The 18,171-nt window shown below is 40.4% G+C and overlaps 1 protein-coding gene across 10 annotated transcripts in view; it reads right to left on the bottom strand.

Moving 5' to 3' along the window:
* Nek10 (NIMA related kinase 10) overlaps nt 1-18,171 on the bottom strand; it is a 260,109-nt gene that overhangs the window by 212,185 nt on the left and 29,753 nt on the right. For 9 of the 10 annotated variants that reach the window (XR_012436301.1, XR_012436303.1, XR_012436302.1 and 6 more), the window contains 2 exons: nt 17,508-17,638; nt 15,206-15,304 (listed from right to left, as the gene is read on the bottom strand). Coding sequence is in view for 6 of the 10 variants with exons in the window: in XM_074043773.1 (XP_073899874.1) it covers nt 15,206-15,304; nt 17,508-17,638 (230 nt within the window). In the remaining 4 variants the exon portion in view is untranslated. Of the gene's footprint in view, nt 1-10,003; nt 10,117-15,205; nt 15,305-17,507; nt 17,639-18,171 lie in introns of those variants that run through there. The other variant, XM_074043781.1, reaches the window with a different exon arrangement.

Here is an 18,171-nt window from a genome sequence, read left to right as displayed (position 1 = left end):
GATCATGGTTTGAAGCCAGCCCCGGCAAATAGTTTGAGAGACCCTATGTCAAAAATCCCTTCACCAAAAGGGCTGGTGGGGTGGCTCAAAGTGTAGGCTCTGAGTTCAAACCCTAGTATTTAGAAAAAAAGAGGAAAGAAAAATAAACACCACATAGGGGACAGTAGGGGACAACCACAGTGCTCAGGGAACTTCATTTCATCTGCAGTGAGGACTGTTACCCGCTGCCTCACATGTGATCCACGCTAGTGCAACGTGCACATAAACTGTCTTTATCACTGTGAAACACAAGCCACCATGCCTGTTTGTTCATAGCACCCATACTGACTCAGTAATATTTCACGGTATCCCTAAAGCAAAATAAATAGCTAAAAGTTCCCGTAATTAGTGTAGTCCCACTTAATATAAAAATTTTTTGGCAGTGCTGGGGTTTGAACTCAGGGCCTCACACTTGTTAGGCAGGTGCACTATCACTTGAGTCACTCCATCTGCCCTTTCTTGTGTTGGATATTTTTGAGATAAGGTCTCACTTTTTTATCCAGGCTGGCCTGGAACCACCATCCTCCTGAGTAGCTAGGATTACAGGCATAAGCCACCGGTGCCTGGCTCCACTTAATACAAATTTATGTACTAAGCACCCCAGATGCCCCACAACTGATGAATGGATTAAGAAAATGTGGTATTTATACACAATGAAGTTTTACTCAGCCCTAAAGAAGAATGAAATTATGTCGGTAAATGGATGGAACTGGAGAACTTCATGTTAAGCAAAGTAAGCCAAGATCAAAATATCAAAGATCACATGTTTTCTCTTATATGTGGAATCTAGACCTGTAAGTTAAGTATATATGATCATATGTACTTAGTATGAGAGAGAACAAAATTGTGTTAGTAAATCTGTCTGAGGGGGCTACAGGAGGTGGGAGAAGGAAAATATTTGAGAATGAGAAATATTGAAACAATCCATCTATATATGAATATAATGTAATTCATTGTACAATAAACTGTTGAATATTATGGGAGAAAGGTGATAGAGAATGAATAAGTAATGGAGGAGAGGGGTTTAATTTTATAAAAAGCATGATACATACAGACTGGAAGTACCAAGGTAGAACCCCCTTGGACTATCAATATACACTTAATTAAAAATGAAGGGGAGGAGGGAATAATAAATCTTTTGCAAGGATGGGTACCACTGGGAGGTGGGTGGGCACCGGAAAGGGGAAATAAGGGTTTATATGGTAGATGTATTTTGTATCCATGTATGAAAATAGAAGAATGAAGCCTGTTGAAATTGTTCTAAGAAGCAGGAGGGGGCAAGAGGGAGAATGATGGAGGGGGTATATCTAACTAAGATATATTGTAAACACATGTGTAAATAACACAATTTTTCCCCCTGTACAACTACTATGTGCTAATAAATCATAAAAAAATAAAACCGACTTAGAAAATAAATAAATAAAAAGTGCATATGTAAAAAAAATTTATGTCCTAATAACTTGGTATGCATTTGCAAAACCATGTATACATTAAAAGGAAATATTTTTATTTTAGTCTATTTTTATATAAGCACATATCATGTTAAAGGTAGACACTGCCATTGTCCTGTCCTCTTTCTCTCAATAGTCATAGGGCACTTGCTTTTTATCATAACCACCACTGAAAACCCAACTTCAGAAAGATATGCTATCATTTCAGGGAAGGTGGTATGTGCTTCCCAATGTTGCAATCATGAACTACCTGGAGTATCTCCTGATGTATCTGATGGATAGTCAATATAACACTATGTCTTCCTTTAAATTTTTTAATGGCCTATGGTACCCCCTAGGAGTTCTCTGCAGTCCCAAGACACTTTGATGCTCAGTTTGGGAAACATAGTGATAAAGTATTTTTCTTAGATCAGTTTCACCAGAAACAGACCCTGAGATGAAGATCAGCATGTGGAAATGAACAGTTAAGGACATGCTTTCCAGTAAGGGAGAGGGAGCAACAGTGGTGGAGTCTTAGACAAATCCCCCGCAACCTGCAGGGGCTCTAGAACACCAGGTACCCCTCAGAGTTGTCCCATACTAATGCAAGATCATGGGGTGAGAGCCATTGTTTGAGAGTTGGGAGGGACTGAGGGGACCAATTCCCAGGCACTCCCTCTCATTTTGTTCCTGTAGGCAAAGCAGACTCAAGGAGCCTATGTGCATGTTAGTGCTCTTAGGCTGGAAAGCACCCAAACAAGGAGGGTGAGGATCTGAAGGTTCTGGGCAAGCAACCTTTATCCCACAATTTTATATGGAGACTCATAGAAAAAACTCTTTGAAAATAATGCAGAAGTCACCAGAGAAGTCATGCTACCACAGAAATGGAAGGCGTGCCAACTAAAAGCCAAGCACAGAGAGAGGGAAGGAACGAGACTGGGCTTGTTTGGAGGGGAAAAAAAAATCTGTATTTTTGCTTCAAACATAGAATCTACTCAATATTCAAAATACTGTCAACAGATTTCTGAAGAACTATTTAACTTAAAAGTATCACTTAAGTGCATCAAAGGATGCAAGCATCCACTCAAGTGCACACTTAGAAGCTTTTAAATTCTGTTTCTTCAGCAAAAAGTGATTTACTCATGTCCCTTTAAAGGTCTTTAAAGTAAAGACAATTGCAATTTTGTCATTAAAGGGCCACATGATGCCCTAGTCCACAGGAGGTCACAGGGCCTTGTGCCCAATAGCTACTCAAATACACATTGGTTGACTTCCTGATTTGAACCAGCATTATCAAGGTAAGCACTTAAGGTCTCAGTTTGAGTACCTCTCACTTAATGAATTTAAACCCAAGGCAATTCTGCAGTCAGCACAGAATCCTTCATTTCTCTGCCTTTATAAGCTTTGGTTAGCTCTGAAGTAACTCAGTCAGGAGCATAGGATGCCTATGCTCTTCTTGGTCCTGTTGGCCACAGGGATCAATTTCTTTCATCGTTCAGCTGAACTATATCCAGTTAGAGCTGATGGTAAATGTTGTCAAAATGTTAAAGCTAGCTGGATGCAGTGGGACACACCTGCAATTCCAGCTATTCAGGAGTCTGAGGCAGGAGGATCCCAAGCTCCAGGCCACCTAGACAACACAGCAAGGGCCAATCTAGATAGATTGAAAGATAGATAGATAGATAGCTAAATAGATCAAAAGAAAGAAAGAAAAAAAGAAAGATTGTGGATAGATAGATTAATTGTAAGACAGAGACTGAAAGATAGATATATGGATAGATAAATAGATAAAAAGATAGAAAGATGGATAGATAGAAAGATAGATGATAGACAGATTGATTGATTGAAAGATAGACAGATAGATATATAGATATTAAAAGTTTTCAGTTGGCTCCCAATGTTGCCAAATAGGCCACAGAGCATGCAGAATGCAAGGTGACTTTCATATCAGTTATCGAGGACACTTATACCAACATGTTGGAGCAACAGACTGAGCACAGCTCCCACGGATTCCTGAACCTCAGTTCGATTGTTAGTATTTCTGAAATGACTTTGTGACCTCCTCCACAAGCCTGATCATCTACTCTTACCAGTGACCGGACTAGAATGTTTTTCTTGCTTCCTCCTCCCCTCACATCCTTCATCAAATCCAATCCTCAGCAAATCTTGTCTGCTCCCCAATCTGACCACTTTTCCCTACCTCTTCTACCACCTTCCTGGCTCATTTTGCGCTTGTGCTATTTCAAAAGCCACCTACCTGGCGCTGTTGAACCCTGCTTCACTCTTCCCACATCATCTCAAGATGCTCCTGACAAATGAGAGTCAATTCGTGTCCCTGTGCTGCCCAGATCCTTGAATAGCTCCAATTCCACCCAGAATGAAAACCAACGTCCACAGTATGGCCCATAATGCCCTACACTACCTGCCCTCTGACCCCATGTTCCTCCACAGCCCCTAGTTCACAGCCTCCCAGCCTATGTGATATGGCTGGGACATAAGCCAGTGACTGTGGTACTTCCCATGGCAGTCTTTTACGGCTTTCCAACACTGGAACTTCAAAAAAAGATGGTTCTCCCATGTTACAATGAAGCCATTCACCTCTATTCTGACCACAGTGAATGTGGCTTGTAGAGGTCACCACACAGCCCAGACAGCACTCATGAGGTGAGAAAAGGAGGCTGAGCACGACCATGCACTGGCGCTTACTATTGTGGGTGTGGCTAGTATCACCCATGGAAGGCAGTCTCAGCTTGATGACACTTGTCCCATCCTGCCCTCCAAGCCATTCAGTGGTGCCCATGTTAACAAAAGCCTAAAACACAGTGTCTGCTATTCAGACTTAGCAAGAAAACTGAGAGAGACAACTGAAGCTGTTTCAGACTAGTGTCATAATTTCTCCCACCTGACTGTGCATCTATCAAGGCTACAATATTTTAAAGATCTGCCCTAAGTCACATGGAACAATTTTACTTGAGCAAAAGACCCAAGCCAACCCTCGCCTGGCTTGTCCTGTATCTATTTTTTGGAGCTGTGTGATAGAATTCAGCTTTGATACTACTATAGGCCTAAGAAATTCAACTCTTCCCCAAATCTGCATATCTTTATTTATTTATTCATTGTCTTAGGTGGTCGTGGGTCTCAAACTTTCGGCTTCCCAACCAGTAGGCTGGCACTCTAGGACTAACCCATATCTTAAACCTGAATGAATGAGGCCTGCCTTCCCTGAAGGCTGGATGAACATCTGAGGCAGCTGCCACTCAAGGTGTCCCCAACTCCACCCACTAACCTAAGCCACTCGCCATGCCTTCCATCTCATGGAAAGGAGTCTGGTAGGTGGTTCTTTGTCAATATCTTCATCTTCCCAGGAGTGTGTGAGTGCTCCCTGTAGTCCAGATACCCAACAGAGACAGAGCCAGAGGTCCCAAAAGCAACGCTTGTTAAAACTTGCTTTTTCTGCCATCACCAGGGCTCCTGGCAGGAGGGGCCCTCCTTGGCCTCCTCCTGTGCAAGTACCTTGTCAGTGACCCTTTTGCCATGGGGGCAAAGCCCAGTTTTATTGGAAAATAAAAGCAGGACTCAACCAAGCCCAGGGCTGCCAATCAGGCAGAATAATCCCAGGCAACACTAGTAACTGTGCTACAGTTCATCCTAGTTCAGATTTTGCATATCCTGCATTGGAGAAAATATGGCAAATTTGGGAACACTTATAAAAACATGGTTACTCTAAGACTTTTATTATAGGGAGAATACAACTTCCCCTTTCAGGTGCTGTGGTCAGCTGAAAATGGCATGCAGCCTGAACTGTGGTGCAAAGGTACGACATCCCACAGATCTCACATCCCACAGATCTCACCAAAAGAATGATCAAGTTGCAATAGCTGTTGGCAACCTAAAAGGCTGAATGCCATGGATCTTCATTATTTAAGGGGGAAAGCCACGGGACATTTTAAGAAATGATTCATGCTGCAACTGTGTGTACACTTGTCTTTTCCTACTGTTAGAAACAATCTGGCTCCATGAGAAAAGTCCAGGACCTTTCCTAGGTTTTTTGATATTAAAATAAATATAAACAGACTTTTTTCTGTTTTGTCCCTGTCCTTCAAGGAAAAGAAAAGAACAAAAATCCACAATAGGGGTTTTTTTTCATTTTTTACTATTAAAAGAATGTAAGAAAATGAAGGGTTCCAGAATAGTGTCAGAGGTGAAAGTTCTGATCCAAGCAAATGGCTATTTTTTGTTGTTTTGCAATTTGGGGATGGAAGCCCTAAGCTATTAATATTTCTCTGATGTTGTAAATGTAAACAGAATTCCTGGTGGCTGAGTCCTGTCTCCTCCCATCTGTGTGCAACATCTGAAGAAGCCATTGCTCATCTTTTGGCTTCCAGCTCCTAACCCCCCACAAGGACATGGCACAAGGGAAGGAGCCTCAGTATGCCAGGGGAACTGCATGCTCTGTAAGACAGTATGTACATCTGTTTGCCGAGAGTCAGGGGACAAGAAAGCACACAACTTAGTGCAATCAGAGCATCACTGAGAATAACAGTGACACATGGAAAAGATGGGGGTCCTCATTTGCCTGACTCAGGTACTGTGGCCTGTTGCAGCCGAGTGATTGGCCGGGGTCTGTTTCCCAGTGTACTCTGCCATCCCAACCCTCCACCTGGGTCTCACACAGGAGGATGGGTGAAAAAAACGGATTCTTCAAACATGTTTAATGTGGGAACAGGATTATTCAGATAAATAGCATGGAAGCCCTTTGAGGTATCCCTTCAAAACTCATATGTCTGCACTGACAGTGTTTCCCTGGAGGATGTGATTCAATACAGCAGCTACATAGAAGCCAATTCATGAGCGGGCAGATATTTATCCTCTCCTGTGACTGAACTTAGGCCACTGCTCTCACAGGACTATTAATACACAGCAGTGTGCTCGGCTCTGACGCCAGGTCCTGGGCCACCTGCCATCTGGCTGTAGCATCAAATGCCACTTTCTGCTATTAACATAAAAAGAGAAGGGAAAATGTCACTACGCACATGGTGCTTGAAAAGAGATAGGTAGGTGTGGTTCCCATTTCTTTCATAGTGGAGGAAACCAACAGTCAGCCACAAAGCTGTGGAGTTGCACCATAAAGCTTCAGCAACCTGGATAGCCCAGGACCAACTAGTGTGGGGTTAACTCAGCCTATGCATGGACGCCCAGACCCCATCTGCACCATGCCTCTCTGTGTGTCTCACTCCCTCTGTGCTAGTGTTTTCATTAATACACACAGAAAAACAGCCTGCAATCTTTGACTCAATGCTTAAGAGTAGAGAAATTCAGGCCTGTTTCAAAATAAATCCTACTTCAAATTCATAAGACAGAGTCTGATTTTTTTGAACAGATGAAAATAAAATTCACATCAAAACACAAATGCCAAACCTCACAGAAAAGAGTGGTATGAAGAAAGTCCTCACAAATGATGATTTTGGGAATCTTTTCGACTGCTTCACTATTCTCACCACTCTTTGCACTTCCTCTGTGTCCCCACAAAACTGAGCCCAGAATGTGTGCCCCATCAAAGTGGATCCCACTGTCCTCTGAAGCTGGAAGGATATTGAGTAAAAAGGATTTTCTTCTACACAATTGATGAAAATTTCAGCATGCTTTTAAGTATTGTCACCACCTACCATGCCAGGCAGGGTAGTAAGCCTGTGAGTACAGCAAGGGACAAAGCCATGGGCCTGCAGTAAAGGAGACCTTGCTCCAAAGAGAGGCTGATTATAAATCCAAACCAAAAAAAAAAAAAGTCTATCAGATGGCAATAAACTGCTCCATGGAAGGTAAGAGCTATTTAGGATAGGCAGAGCATCCTCTGATGAGGGTCCATCTGAGAAGGACAGAGTCTTATGCAGGTTTTTGGTCAGAGCGGCAGAATAGTTGAAAACCTATCTCCTGAAGCAGGAGCACTGTGGTTTGCACAAAACATAGCAGGGAGCCAGTGGGGCTGAGCACCTATAAAAGGATAGTTGATGTCAAAGAGTGGGCTGAGATCAGAGTTTTAGGACCTCATAAACCAGGAATAGGGACTTTGGATATTTTATTCTAGGAAGTCACTGGAATGCTTTGAGCACATGATATGACTGAGAGTTTGAAGGATCTTTGCAGATGCAGTACTGAGGATAGAGTATAAGGGAGCAAGGCATCAAATGCAGGAAACACAGCCTACTGCAATAGTCCAAGCAAGAGGTAATGGCAGCCTGGACCAGGCTGTTAGATAGATAGGGAAGACTAAAGGTGAGGTTTCCTCACAGGTTGAGAGAAAACTCAAAAGTCCTGTTTTACGCAGGTTGCTTTTGAAAGAATGAACTTACCGCAAGGAAGAGTGTACTTACAAGGCTCAGTATCTCAGAACAATGCAAATTAGTGGTTCTGAGGGATGGGCAGGCTTTCACAAGTGTTTGAGAGTGGTTAACATTTAGGTATGGAGCCGGGTCCTGAAATGTGACTGACACCTACTGCCTGGCTAACTCATGGAATGAGTAAAAGCCTGTCATTGATGACAGTTATGAACTGCTTCCAGCGGTGGCCTTTTATCCAACAAAAAGCAGCTCGTTCCTGGGTGGGTGGGTGGGAATATTTTACTTTCATGCCCATTAGACTTCCAATTGGATGAGTTTCACAAGAAGCAGTACGAGGTATAAACACTAAGGTGAAGTGATGCCCTGATGCAACCACTCCAATGCTTTCATTAGTGGGTCCCAATGTTCTTTATGCAGAAATATTCTCATTGGCAGCGGTCACTCAATGTGACTGCACAATTAAATTGCTTGCATGGAAAGAAACCAGGGAATCAGCGTACACAGCTTCAGAACCTGGGACCTAACTTCTCAGTGCCCTCATCTATCAAATGAGACAAACTGGATTTTCTTCAGCGTCCATGCTACCTCTATAATTTTTACGACTTTTTACAAGTGCATGTGTATATGTGCCTGTCTATATGTTTTAAGTGTGGGGATGAACCCTAAATAGCATTTCATGAGTAATAAAAATTAAGAGCATTGAGTGAGATGGCTTCGAGCACTGAGTGAGATGGCTTCCGCCTGTGGTCCCAGCACTCAGGAGGTTGAAGCAGGAAGATTGCAACTTCAGGGCTGGCCTGGGCTACAGAGTGAGACCAGTCTCAAAAAACCATTGGCTGGGGATGTAGTTCAGTGGTAGAACACTGATCCCATCCCCAGCCACACATACACAAAAAAAGTAAGAACTAGATATTTGGTTCAAGTTAGGAGATGGGTATAAAACTCTCTTACATGAGATTAGGTTCTTTAATTGACTTTCTTTAAGGTTATAAAGCTTAGAGCAAATAAGAAACAAACAGGCTGGGCATGGTGGTACAGTTCTGTAATCCCTGCTACTCAGGAGCAGAGATTGGAAGAACTGCTGATTCAAGATCAGCCTGGGTAAAAAGTTAGTGAGGTTCCATCTCAACAAACAATCTGCCTATAATCCCAGCTATACAGGAGGCATGGATGGGAGAATCACAGTCTACACCTGGCCCTAGGAAAAAGCGGGAGACCCTATCTGAAAAATAATCAAAGCAAAAAAGGCTTGGGGCAAAGCTCAAGTGGTAGAGTGCCTGCCTAGCAAGTGCAAGGCCTTGAGTTCAAAACCCAAGTACTACCAAATGTGAAAGAAAGAAACAGACAAGATCCTAAAGGATTATTAACCAATGATCTAGCTCCTTAAAAAACTCTATTCTGAATAAAAGCAGAATGTAGTTTTATACATGCATAATAATCTACCAAGGAGGAAAAAAAATTAAAACATATTAAAAGGAAATATGAAAAGTTAACTTAGCTCTTTCTAAGGATAGAGTAAGGGGTAAACTCCCATTTTTATAGTTTCCTGTATTTTTCAATTTTTTTAAGTGATCAGAAAATTCAATGCAAAGAAATTCCAAATGAAGACTCCCAGTGGTTTTCTCCAATAAATACCAACTCCAACGTGTAAATTGGGATAAAAAACCCAAACCCTGATCTCCAGGCGCTCAGTATGGACTGAGGAGGAGGACAGCCCAAGAGTATAGAGAGAAAGGCAGGGCAGGGAGGCGGGTGAGGAGCCAGAACAAGCTGGATCACAGAGGCCAGAGAAGTGCTGTAGCAGAGCGCTGGCATGGCAGAGGCTCGGTGTGAGAGACAAGTAACTTCAAAGGAACAGAAACTCTACTGTTCAGAAATGACTGCGGGGCTGGGCTGCTAAAGCACCATGCTCAAGGCCCTGGGTTCCACCCGCTAGTGCCAAAACACAAAAATTAGAGATGATGACAAGAGCAACAAGATCTAAAGGACCTCTGCGAGCCACCTAAGAAAAGAACTGTCCATAAATTACATAAAGACACAAACCTAAGACTTTAGGGGGACTTAGTAAAACTTTAGCTGCATCCAGGGCTTGGAATGTAGCTCAGTGGTACAGCATTCACCTCATATGGGGTAAGGCTCTGAATTTGATCTTCAGCACCATACACACACACACACATACACCCCTTTATCCTTTACCTGAATCCAATTTATGGTGCCAATGTCTCTATATAGGTAAATTCTGAACCAGTGGACAGACTGCACAACAGAGACCAGGATTCTCCTCTCCCAGGAAGTAGGAAACCTGTTGGCCTCTCCACTGTGAAATGAAATCACAGAACAGGCGACTCTCCAACAACTGTGTATATTTCAAGAACTTGAATGCATACAAACACTGAAGAGATTCTCACTGCATTCTAACTTCTGGTCCTATCATCTTATCTTTTCTGTTAGAGGATGAGAAATAGGTGAAGCTCAAAAGGAAAAGAGTTTCTTGAGAGGGAGAGATAAGAAGATTGCAGTTTGAGGCCAGCCTGGGCAAAAAGTTAGCAAGTGAAGTGGTACATGCTGTAATCCCAGCTATGCAAGAGGCAGAGGCAGAGGTAGGAAGATTTCAGTCTAAGACTGGCCCTAGGCTGGGGATGTGGCTCAAGTTAGGCCAACCTAACAATCAAGTTGGCCCTGAATTCAAACCCTAGCAGTGCAGAAAAGGAAAAGAGTTGCTTTACACCAAGATCTGAGCCCTGCCTGAAGTGGATGCTGACAACAAAGTTCTAACAATCATTAACCAAATACTGTGGTGGTCCTCTCTGTCGGAGTGTCCTTGATGGACCCAAGGCACTTTCTGTGGCAATTTCTAATAAGATCATCGTGTTTTGGTCAGATGCTTTCTCCTAGCTCAAGAAATTCTCTTTTAGTTTTTCCTCAGTGAAAATATATTCCCCATCTAGACCTCCTATAGGCTCATTTCAAAAATATTTCAAATTTGGGGGAATATTTTGGAAAATTTGATGCAAAATAATAAGGAAACCAACTTTCCCCTTTCAGAAAGTAAGTGAATTTTTGGGTACACAGGGTCCTATTGAATGGTTTAGTGAATCTCTTCTAACTAAAATCAGAACAGCTGTGGCACATTAACCTCTACCAACAGCTGTGGACAAGAAAGAGGGACATCTTGATTCTTTTAGAGCAACAGTATCAGGAAAAGACCAGAGGTAAGTGAACCACTTTACAATACCACATTTCACAGTAAAGATCAAGAAGAAGGTTTAAAGCATCATCATAAAAATAAATTATGAAAATATACATTTTTCCTTATTTTTAATAAAATTCAAATTATAATGTCAATGCTGCACTAATAACTAGAATGTATTCTGTTGACATTTTTGGCATGCTTTCTTTGAAAAAAAAAAGAAAAACATTTAACATGACACAACATCCTTTAATTTACTTTTGACTTTTTAGTCATAAACAGATTCATTTTTGTGAATATATTAGAAAGTTCACCTTTTTCCCAAAGGCCCCTCTTAATCTTTGTTATTCAAAACACACCCCTGAACCCCCATCCTATCATCCCGTGTTAACTCATTCTATCCAGTGTCCTAATCCCACCAGAGCCTCATGTATTAGAGTCCGTCATTGCTTTCAAAAACTTCACGAAATCTGACCTCTTCAGATCCAGCATGCAAGTTCATTTCACAAGTTAATTCTATTTGCATTGTATTACAGAACCCAAATGTCAGCAAAGAATACACCAACAAAGAGTGAGCACAGAGAAGCAGATACAACCAAAGAGATCTGAGTAGAGGTCAATTTTACAAGTGGTTAATGCCATGACAACTTTTACTTCTCTATAAAACTTTATAACAACCTGGTCTAGGGTCCCAAGCACCTTTGACACTTTCCTGTTCAGGCAGATAGGAGGGAAAGAGGTGAATTTTTATTTATTTATTTATTTTTTTTTCATCATAGCATTGTTGTACTGAGAGTACATTGTGACATTTACAAAAATTCTTACAATATATCATAGTTGAATTCACCCCCTCCATCATTCTCCTTGAATTTATTTCTAATATCAGACCCTACTATAGCGAAATGATGTTATGGCAGAAAGTGGAAAATTTATATCTGTTTCCATACCTGGCCACATATTAGGATCAGCTAGTGTTGTGTGATCTTGGGCTTAGGGCTGTGCTTCACTGTCCTGTCAGATCTACCTTGAGTGACTTTCAAAGGGTTACCTAATCTGACTCTGGATTAACAAGACCTGTCTAGTTTCAGATGCCACCAGCAGTTTCATTTCTGAGAATGGGGAGTTACCACAGGTCAATTTTAGGGAAAGAACTTAGAATGGTGTCTATACATGTGGACTAAAGGAAGACTACAACTGGAAAGAACGAAAGGAAAGAAAAATAACACCACCATCAGTTGGCAGAAATGGAATGAAGAACTTGAAAGGGTCACATTTCACAGATGAGTCTAAATTCTCAACCAATCACATCTTCAGGGTAAAATTGGACCTTGTCTATGGCCAGAATTGGACCCAAGGACCAAAGTCCACCCTTTTGTTGTCTTAATATAAATTTACCACATTTTCCCTAGTGGGAAAATGTTGAGATAGTGGGTAAGTGTTCTGCTGACCAGAATAGACTTTGAGTCTCCAGGGAAAAAAAAAGGGCCACATGTCCTTTCATCTTTGTATTTTCACCCTCTCTTCCTTCTCCACCATTTGCTTTGTCCCTTTCTTATATGTAGTAGATGCTCATCAATTTATTTAGTAAACTGAATTTAAACCTTCTACCCAACACCAAATCCATTGTTCATGAAGGGGATAGGAAGTCTTATCTGAAAAAGCCCTGAGATGTAATTCTTCTATAACTCTAAGGTAAGAGGTGGAAGAAAAAGATGATCTAGACTATCATAGCAAGGTTATACAAGGTAAGGCACAATGTATGACCTGGACACTTAATCCACCTTCTACGCAACCCTGCTTCTAGAATAGAACTGAACATAGCCATCTGTCAGCAGCAGAGGGTGACATAAAAGGATGCTCTTGATGTTCAACATTCCTAAATTCCTTTTTGTACTATGAAAGCAAAGATACCAACAATTACTTCTTCCTAGTTTGAGGATTTCCGGGACTGTTCACATTACAAGAAAGTAATTCTATCTAACCTAGGATGCCCCATTATTCACGAAGAATAAGAGACTTCTGAATGGTTAAGATATTTTTTAACTGGCTGATCCCAACCCTTGACCAATTACTTTTTTACAAATGTCCGCATCCAGTGCCTCCACCCCAATAAATAGTCATCTGGACCTCCCTTGAAAAGCATCCATGCTTATTGACATCAAAAAAAAACTAAAGAACTTTATTTCTAAATAGCATTTCACACATAATTGTTGCTCGTCACTATTCTACTTTGTTCAAACTCAAAAAAAAAAGTCAAAGACAACCTCAAGTGCCTTGCTATGTTCAACAATCTTTCAACAATCATTTTGTGTATTTTGTGTACCATTAAGAACTGACCAATAACCCAGTTACACCTTGGTAAAGATTTTAGGTTTCTTGTGTAATCTGAGCTAGCCTGATAAAATTAAGTTAATCAGCTTAAAATCAAGTACAAAAGCATGAAAGATGCTATCCAAGTCCTGTATTTTTCAAATGAAACCAATGCATTTGGCTGTCACTGTCTAGTACTTAAATAGGCAATGCTAAATAACCAATCCAAAAGACCAAGTTATTATACCAAGTGGCTGACTCTCCATCAAGGACCCATCAGGACATGTTCTACTTAGCATCAGTGTTATTTTGGTCCAGTCATTAAATTAGTATATTAATACTCTTCCCATTTTTATTTTTAATAATAGGTAGTCTCACTAAATCAGAATTCAGATACCTCAATCAAATCCTCAAGTGATAAGAGTATCTAAGTTTCTTTGTTGTCATCGTTCCATTTGGTGCCTATGGGGAAAAAAATCTGGGCCTCCTGGGAGAAGTGAAAGGCAGGCTTCTCCCATGAGAGAACACTGGGAGCATTTTTCACATGCACCAGCAATAAATCACTCTTATGTGAAGCATCTCAGAATGATAAGAAAAAAAAAAATTCAATCCTGAGCCAGATGTGGTGGTACAGTACTTGGAAGGCTAAGGCAAAAGGATCTTGAGTGTGAGACTAGCCTAAGCAACTCAGCATAACTCTGTCTCAAAAAAAAATTCAATCCTGACTGTATTAAAGTACCAGTCAATGACACCCTGAAAATCCCCGCTATTTGTGAGAGATTGTCTAGAATACATGTTAACTGATCCTTCCCTAGGTTCCCTGTGTTAGTTAAGATGGTTCAGAGAGCAAAGGGAGTAATATTTGGTTTGGTGCTGAGAAGAAGCATCTTTGTGAGCCAGTAACTGGATGTTACACTGCTGAGGCAGTCCTTTAACCAGTTATTGTACCCACTGCAATAGCATGCCATAAAGGCCAGGCACTGGTAGACCACGTCTATAGTCCTAGCTACTTCAGACTCTGAGAGTGGGAGGATCGAGGTTTGAGGCCAGCTTGGGCAAATAGTTCTTAAGACCCCATCTTCAAAATAACCAGAGCAAAATAGACTGGAGGTGTGGTTCAAGGAATAGAATGCCTGCTTTTATTTTTTTTTTTCATTTTTCTTTTATTATTCATTTGTGCATACAAGGATTGGTTCATTTCTCCCCACTGCCCCCACCCCCTCCCTTACCACCCACTCCGCCCCCTCCCTCTCCCCCCCCAATACCCAGCAGGAACTATTTTGCCCTTATTTCTAATTTTGTTGTAGAGAGAGTATAAGCAATAATAGGAAGGAACAAGAGTTTTTGCTGGTTGAGATAAGGATAGCTATACAGGGCATTGACTCACATTGATTTCCTGTGCGTGGGTGTTACCTTCTAGGTTAATTCTTTTTGATCTAACCTTTTCTCTAGTACCTGTTCCCCTTTTCCTATTGAGAATGCCTGCTTTTCAACTGTGAAGCCCAGAGTTCAAACCCCAGGCTCACCAAACACACACAAAAAAGTGTACCATAAAGTATTTTGTCCATGACACTACCCAATGTCTCTTCCATAAGGACTTGCACAATAAACACTTAACTTTGAGTATCCAAACTCAAAATAAGAAAATTACAGAAAATATGTAACTTGAGTGTTTTCCACATTACCTTAGCTGTCATCAAATTCAGTTAAATTCAGTACTTAACCAGACCAACTTTTATGAGATTAAACACAATGTCTGTTCACTTCTAAATGGCCTTTGTTCTATTTTTTCTTTCAGTTATATCGAGTTCACTCTTGTTAGCTACTTCAAAACATACTCTACATGCAAGATATACAGAATATGCCTCTCTTGTCTGTCTTTCCAGGGACAGTCTTACCTGCATATAAGTCTATTCTTCACCAATGCTGTAAAGATCTCCTGAAATAATTGATGCTGTGGATGTTTGCTGAAATTTCTCTCATTCTTGTAGTTTACACTAAGATGAAAACAAACAGGAAACCATTTTGTAATAAAATTGAGCTGTCTCAAAGTGATCAGTACAGACAAAGACAATTCATATTCAGGTTGATATTGAAGGAATCTTGAAGTTCAACTTATTGCTAAAGGCAAATACCAACTTTAGGAACTAGAAATTCAGTTTTAAATTTAGTAATTAAGACTACAGTCAAGCATATGTGCTTCATCTTACCTTATTAATTTAATTATTACCTATACACACTTATAGCGAAATTGGTCTGAGAGGGCTGGTAGAATGGCTCAAGCGATAGAGCGCCTGCCTAGCAAGTGTGAGGCCCTAAGTTCAAACCCCAGTACTACCAAAAATAAATAAATAAATAAAACAAAATAGGTCCAAGAGAAGGAAAGGGCTATGTAGAGGAAAAATGCCAGGGGCTGTTATCAAGACAGCTGTGTAGCAGGCAAGAAGAAGCCATCCTTGAGGGGAGGGGAGGATAAAAGAGAATAATGGAGAGGATTAATTCAGCTATAATATATTTGATATACTATAAGAACTTTTTTAAATGCCACAATGCACAATGTACCCCCAGCACAACAATAAAAAAATAAATAAAATAAAAACAAATACCAAAAACAAAAAAGAGAGAGAGAGGGAGAAAAAGAAGCTGTCCCTTCCCTTTCCACTCATGCTCAACCCCACTCACCGGTTGCTCTAGCTGTCTACACCAGGGGTTGTTACAAATATTTCCTTGTAGATGATAAGGATTTACTAACAGTGTGCATTTCTTCAAACTGTGTTGAGTGATTGTTGCTAGTTATTATTTATCTGATTTGCATATATGTGTGTTTAATAAAATCTTGAGATATTCAACTTTGGCTTCTTTTTGCTAATATTATAGTGCACCAAAAAGGTTAAAAATCATCTCCAGAGCATTCTACTTTAAACCTAGAGATTTAAAGATGTTCCACAAAAGGTTTCTATTGCAACAGAATCTATGATATCATATTTTAGTGCACATTAAAATAGGTTAACATTAATATTTAGGCCAAATAAACTGTAATTACAAAGTCAAGCTTTATAGCCTTATGGTGTCTTTCAGAGGCCATTACGCTGCATGTCCCACTCTAGCCAAGCAAGGGCTATAATGTTTTGTTTTGTTTTGGTAAACTAAATGTTTAACAAGAAGTATTTCCTCACTAAAGATAGGTCTTAAAAATATGAATCGATGTAACGTCACATGGCTTTTCTGAACTAAGTAAATTCATAAAATGGCAGGGAAAGAAGCTATCTAGGCCAAATAAATAAATAAATAAAATGATCATTCTAGAATATTGATGTTGTGTTTCATGCCATTTACTATTTACATGGTGCTTAGTACCCAATGACCTAAGCATGCTGTAGGAGTGTGGAAGCCAGTGCAGGAAGGGGTGGCCCACAAAAATGTACTTCCTTGAGGGGGCCAGAGGGAGTAAAGTCAACTCTGTACCCTTGAGTCCTTGAATTACTTTGTTTCGTTGGTTGGTTTTGTTTTCTCTTTCAATGTAATTATATTTTTTTCATGAAATTCATTTGGGTTTATTCATTTCAGGTTGATATTTGCATTAATTTTTATGTTTATCCTCTCAACATTATTGATTTAACGTATGGTTCTGGAATATGCAGAACTTGAACATGCTTCCAAAAGTCAAAAACTACATGAAAATATAGAGCTATGAAAAATGTGCAGTATGAAAATACACAGGGAAAAATGAAAGTCTATGAGGCAAAGGAGACACACACATGCTGTCTCTGCAAGGTGTGTCCTTGTACTGAGGACTTGGGTTATTTTGGCCACCACATTCCTTAGTGCTACATCTGTTCACAGCAACAGATTCTTTTATGACTTCTCATTATCGTAAAGATGTAGAGAGACCAAGAGCTAAAACAAAGTTTGGAATCAGCCCAGGTAGATCAACACCTGGAGCCACTTCCCCCTCAATCAGCATATGCCAAGTGTATGTCACCAAGGTATCCCAAACTCCCAGGCCAATTCCACCTATTACTGTTAAACCTGTTGTTATTCATGCATTATTCTGGTGATCGTTTAAACACTAACTAACTAAATTTATTAAGCTAAGAATCTCCATGGTAAATTCTGAAATAGGTTTTAAATTTTAGCTTCTGTATTAAACTTAAATAAGTTAACCAGAATATGTTGCCAAAGGCAAATGAGATTTCTTACCTAAAATTTTCAAGTTCAACAGCTTCTGTGGACTCGTGCCACTGACTTCGAGCTCTGTGTACCCCTGCCTTGATGGTGGACTCAGACTTCGTCATGCTATTTTGGGCACTATCAAAGTTAATGGCTGGAAGCTACAGAAATAGAAGCATAAAGTGCATGAGGATCACAGGTCAGTACAGGATAAAGTGACAAAACTGGGGGAGGCAGAGAGAAAGGTGAAGAGAATGATGGGGTTTTTTTTGTCCCTAGGTCAATAATTAAGATAATGGTTAAATGTAGTGTTTTTCTAAGATGTAAGCACTTTTGACTGAAACATTTACTCTCTACCTTATGATATCTTTTTCTTCATAGCTTGTGATAACCCTTGTTATACCTTGATATACCTTCTAGTTATTATGTGTGTTCAGTCTTCCTTGATTATGTCACCTCAACAGAAGCAGAAGTTTGCTTATTTCTGTTCAGTGCTATTTCCCAGCACTAATATTGGTGCTGTGGGTATGGATCTGAGGTACCTCCAGACCCCCTGGAAACAGGGGCTTTGAAGCTTCACGTGTACTTTCAATGTGTGCCTGGAGAGTTCTAGATCCAGGGAGAACACACTGGTATAGAATGGGGTATACAAGCTGACAAGTCATTGTTCATTCATTTGTTCCCCAACACTAAC

The sequence above is a fragment of the Castor canadensis genome, chromosome 10 (genome assembly GCF_047511655.1).
Source record: "Castor canadensis chromosome 10, mCasCan1.hap1v2, whole genome shotgun sequence".
Lineage (NCBI taxonomy): Eukaryota > Metazoa > Chordata > Mammalia > Rodentia > Castoridae > Castor > Castor canadensis.
The sequence above is the reverse complement of the archived record's forward strand: the minus strand, read 5'-3'. Positions and strand labels throughout refer to the sequence as shown.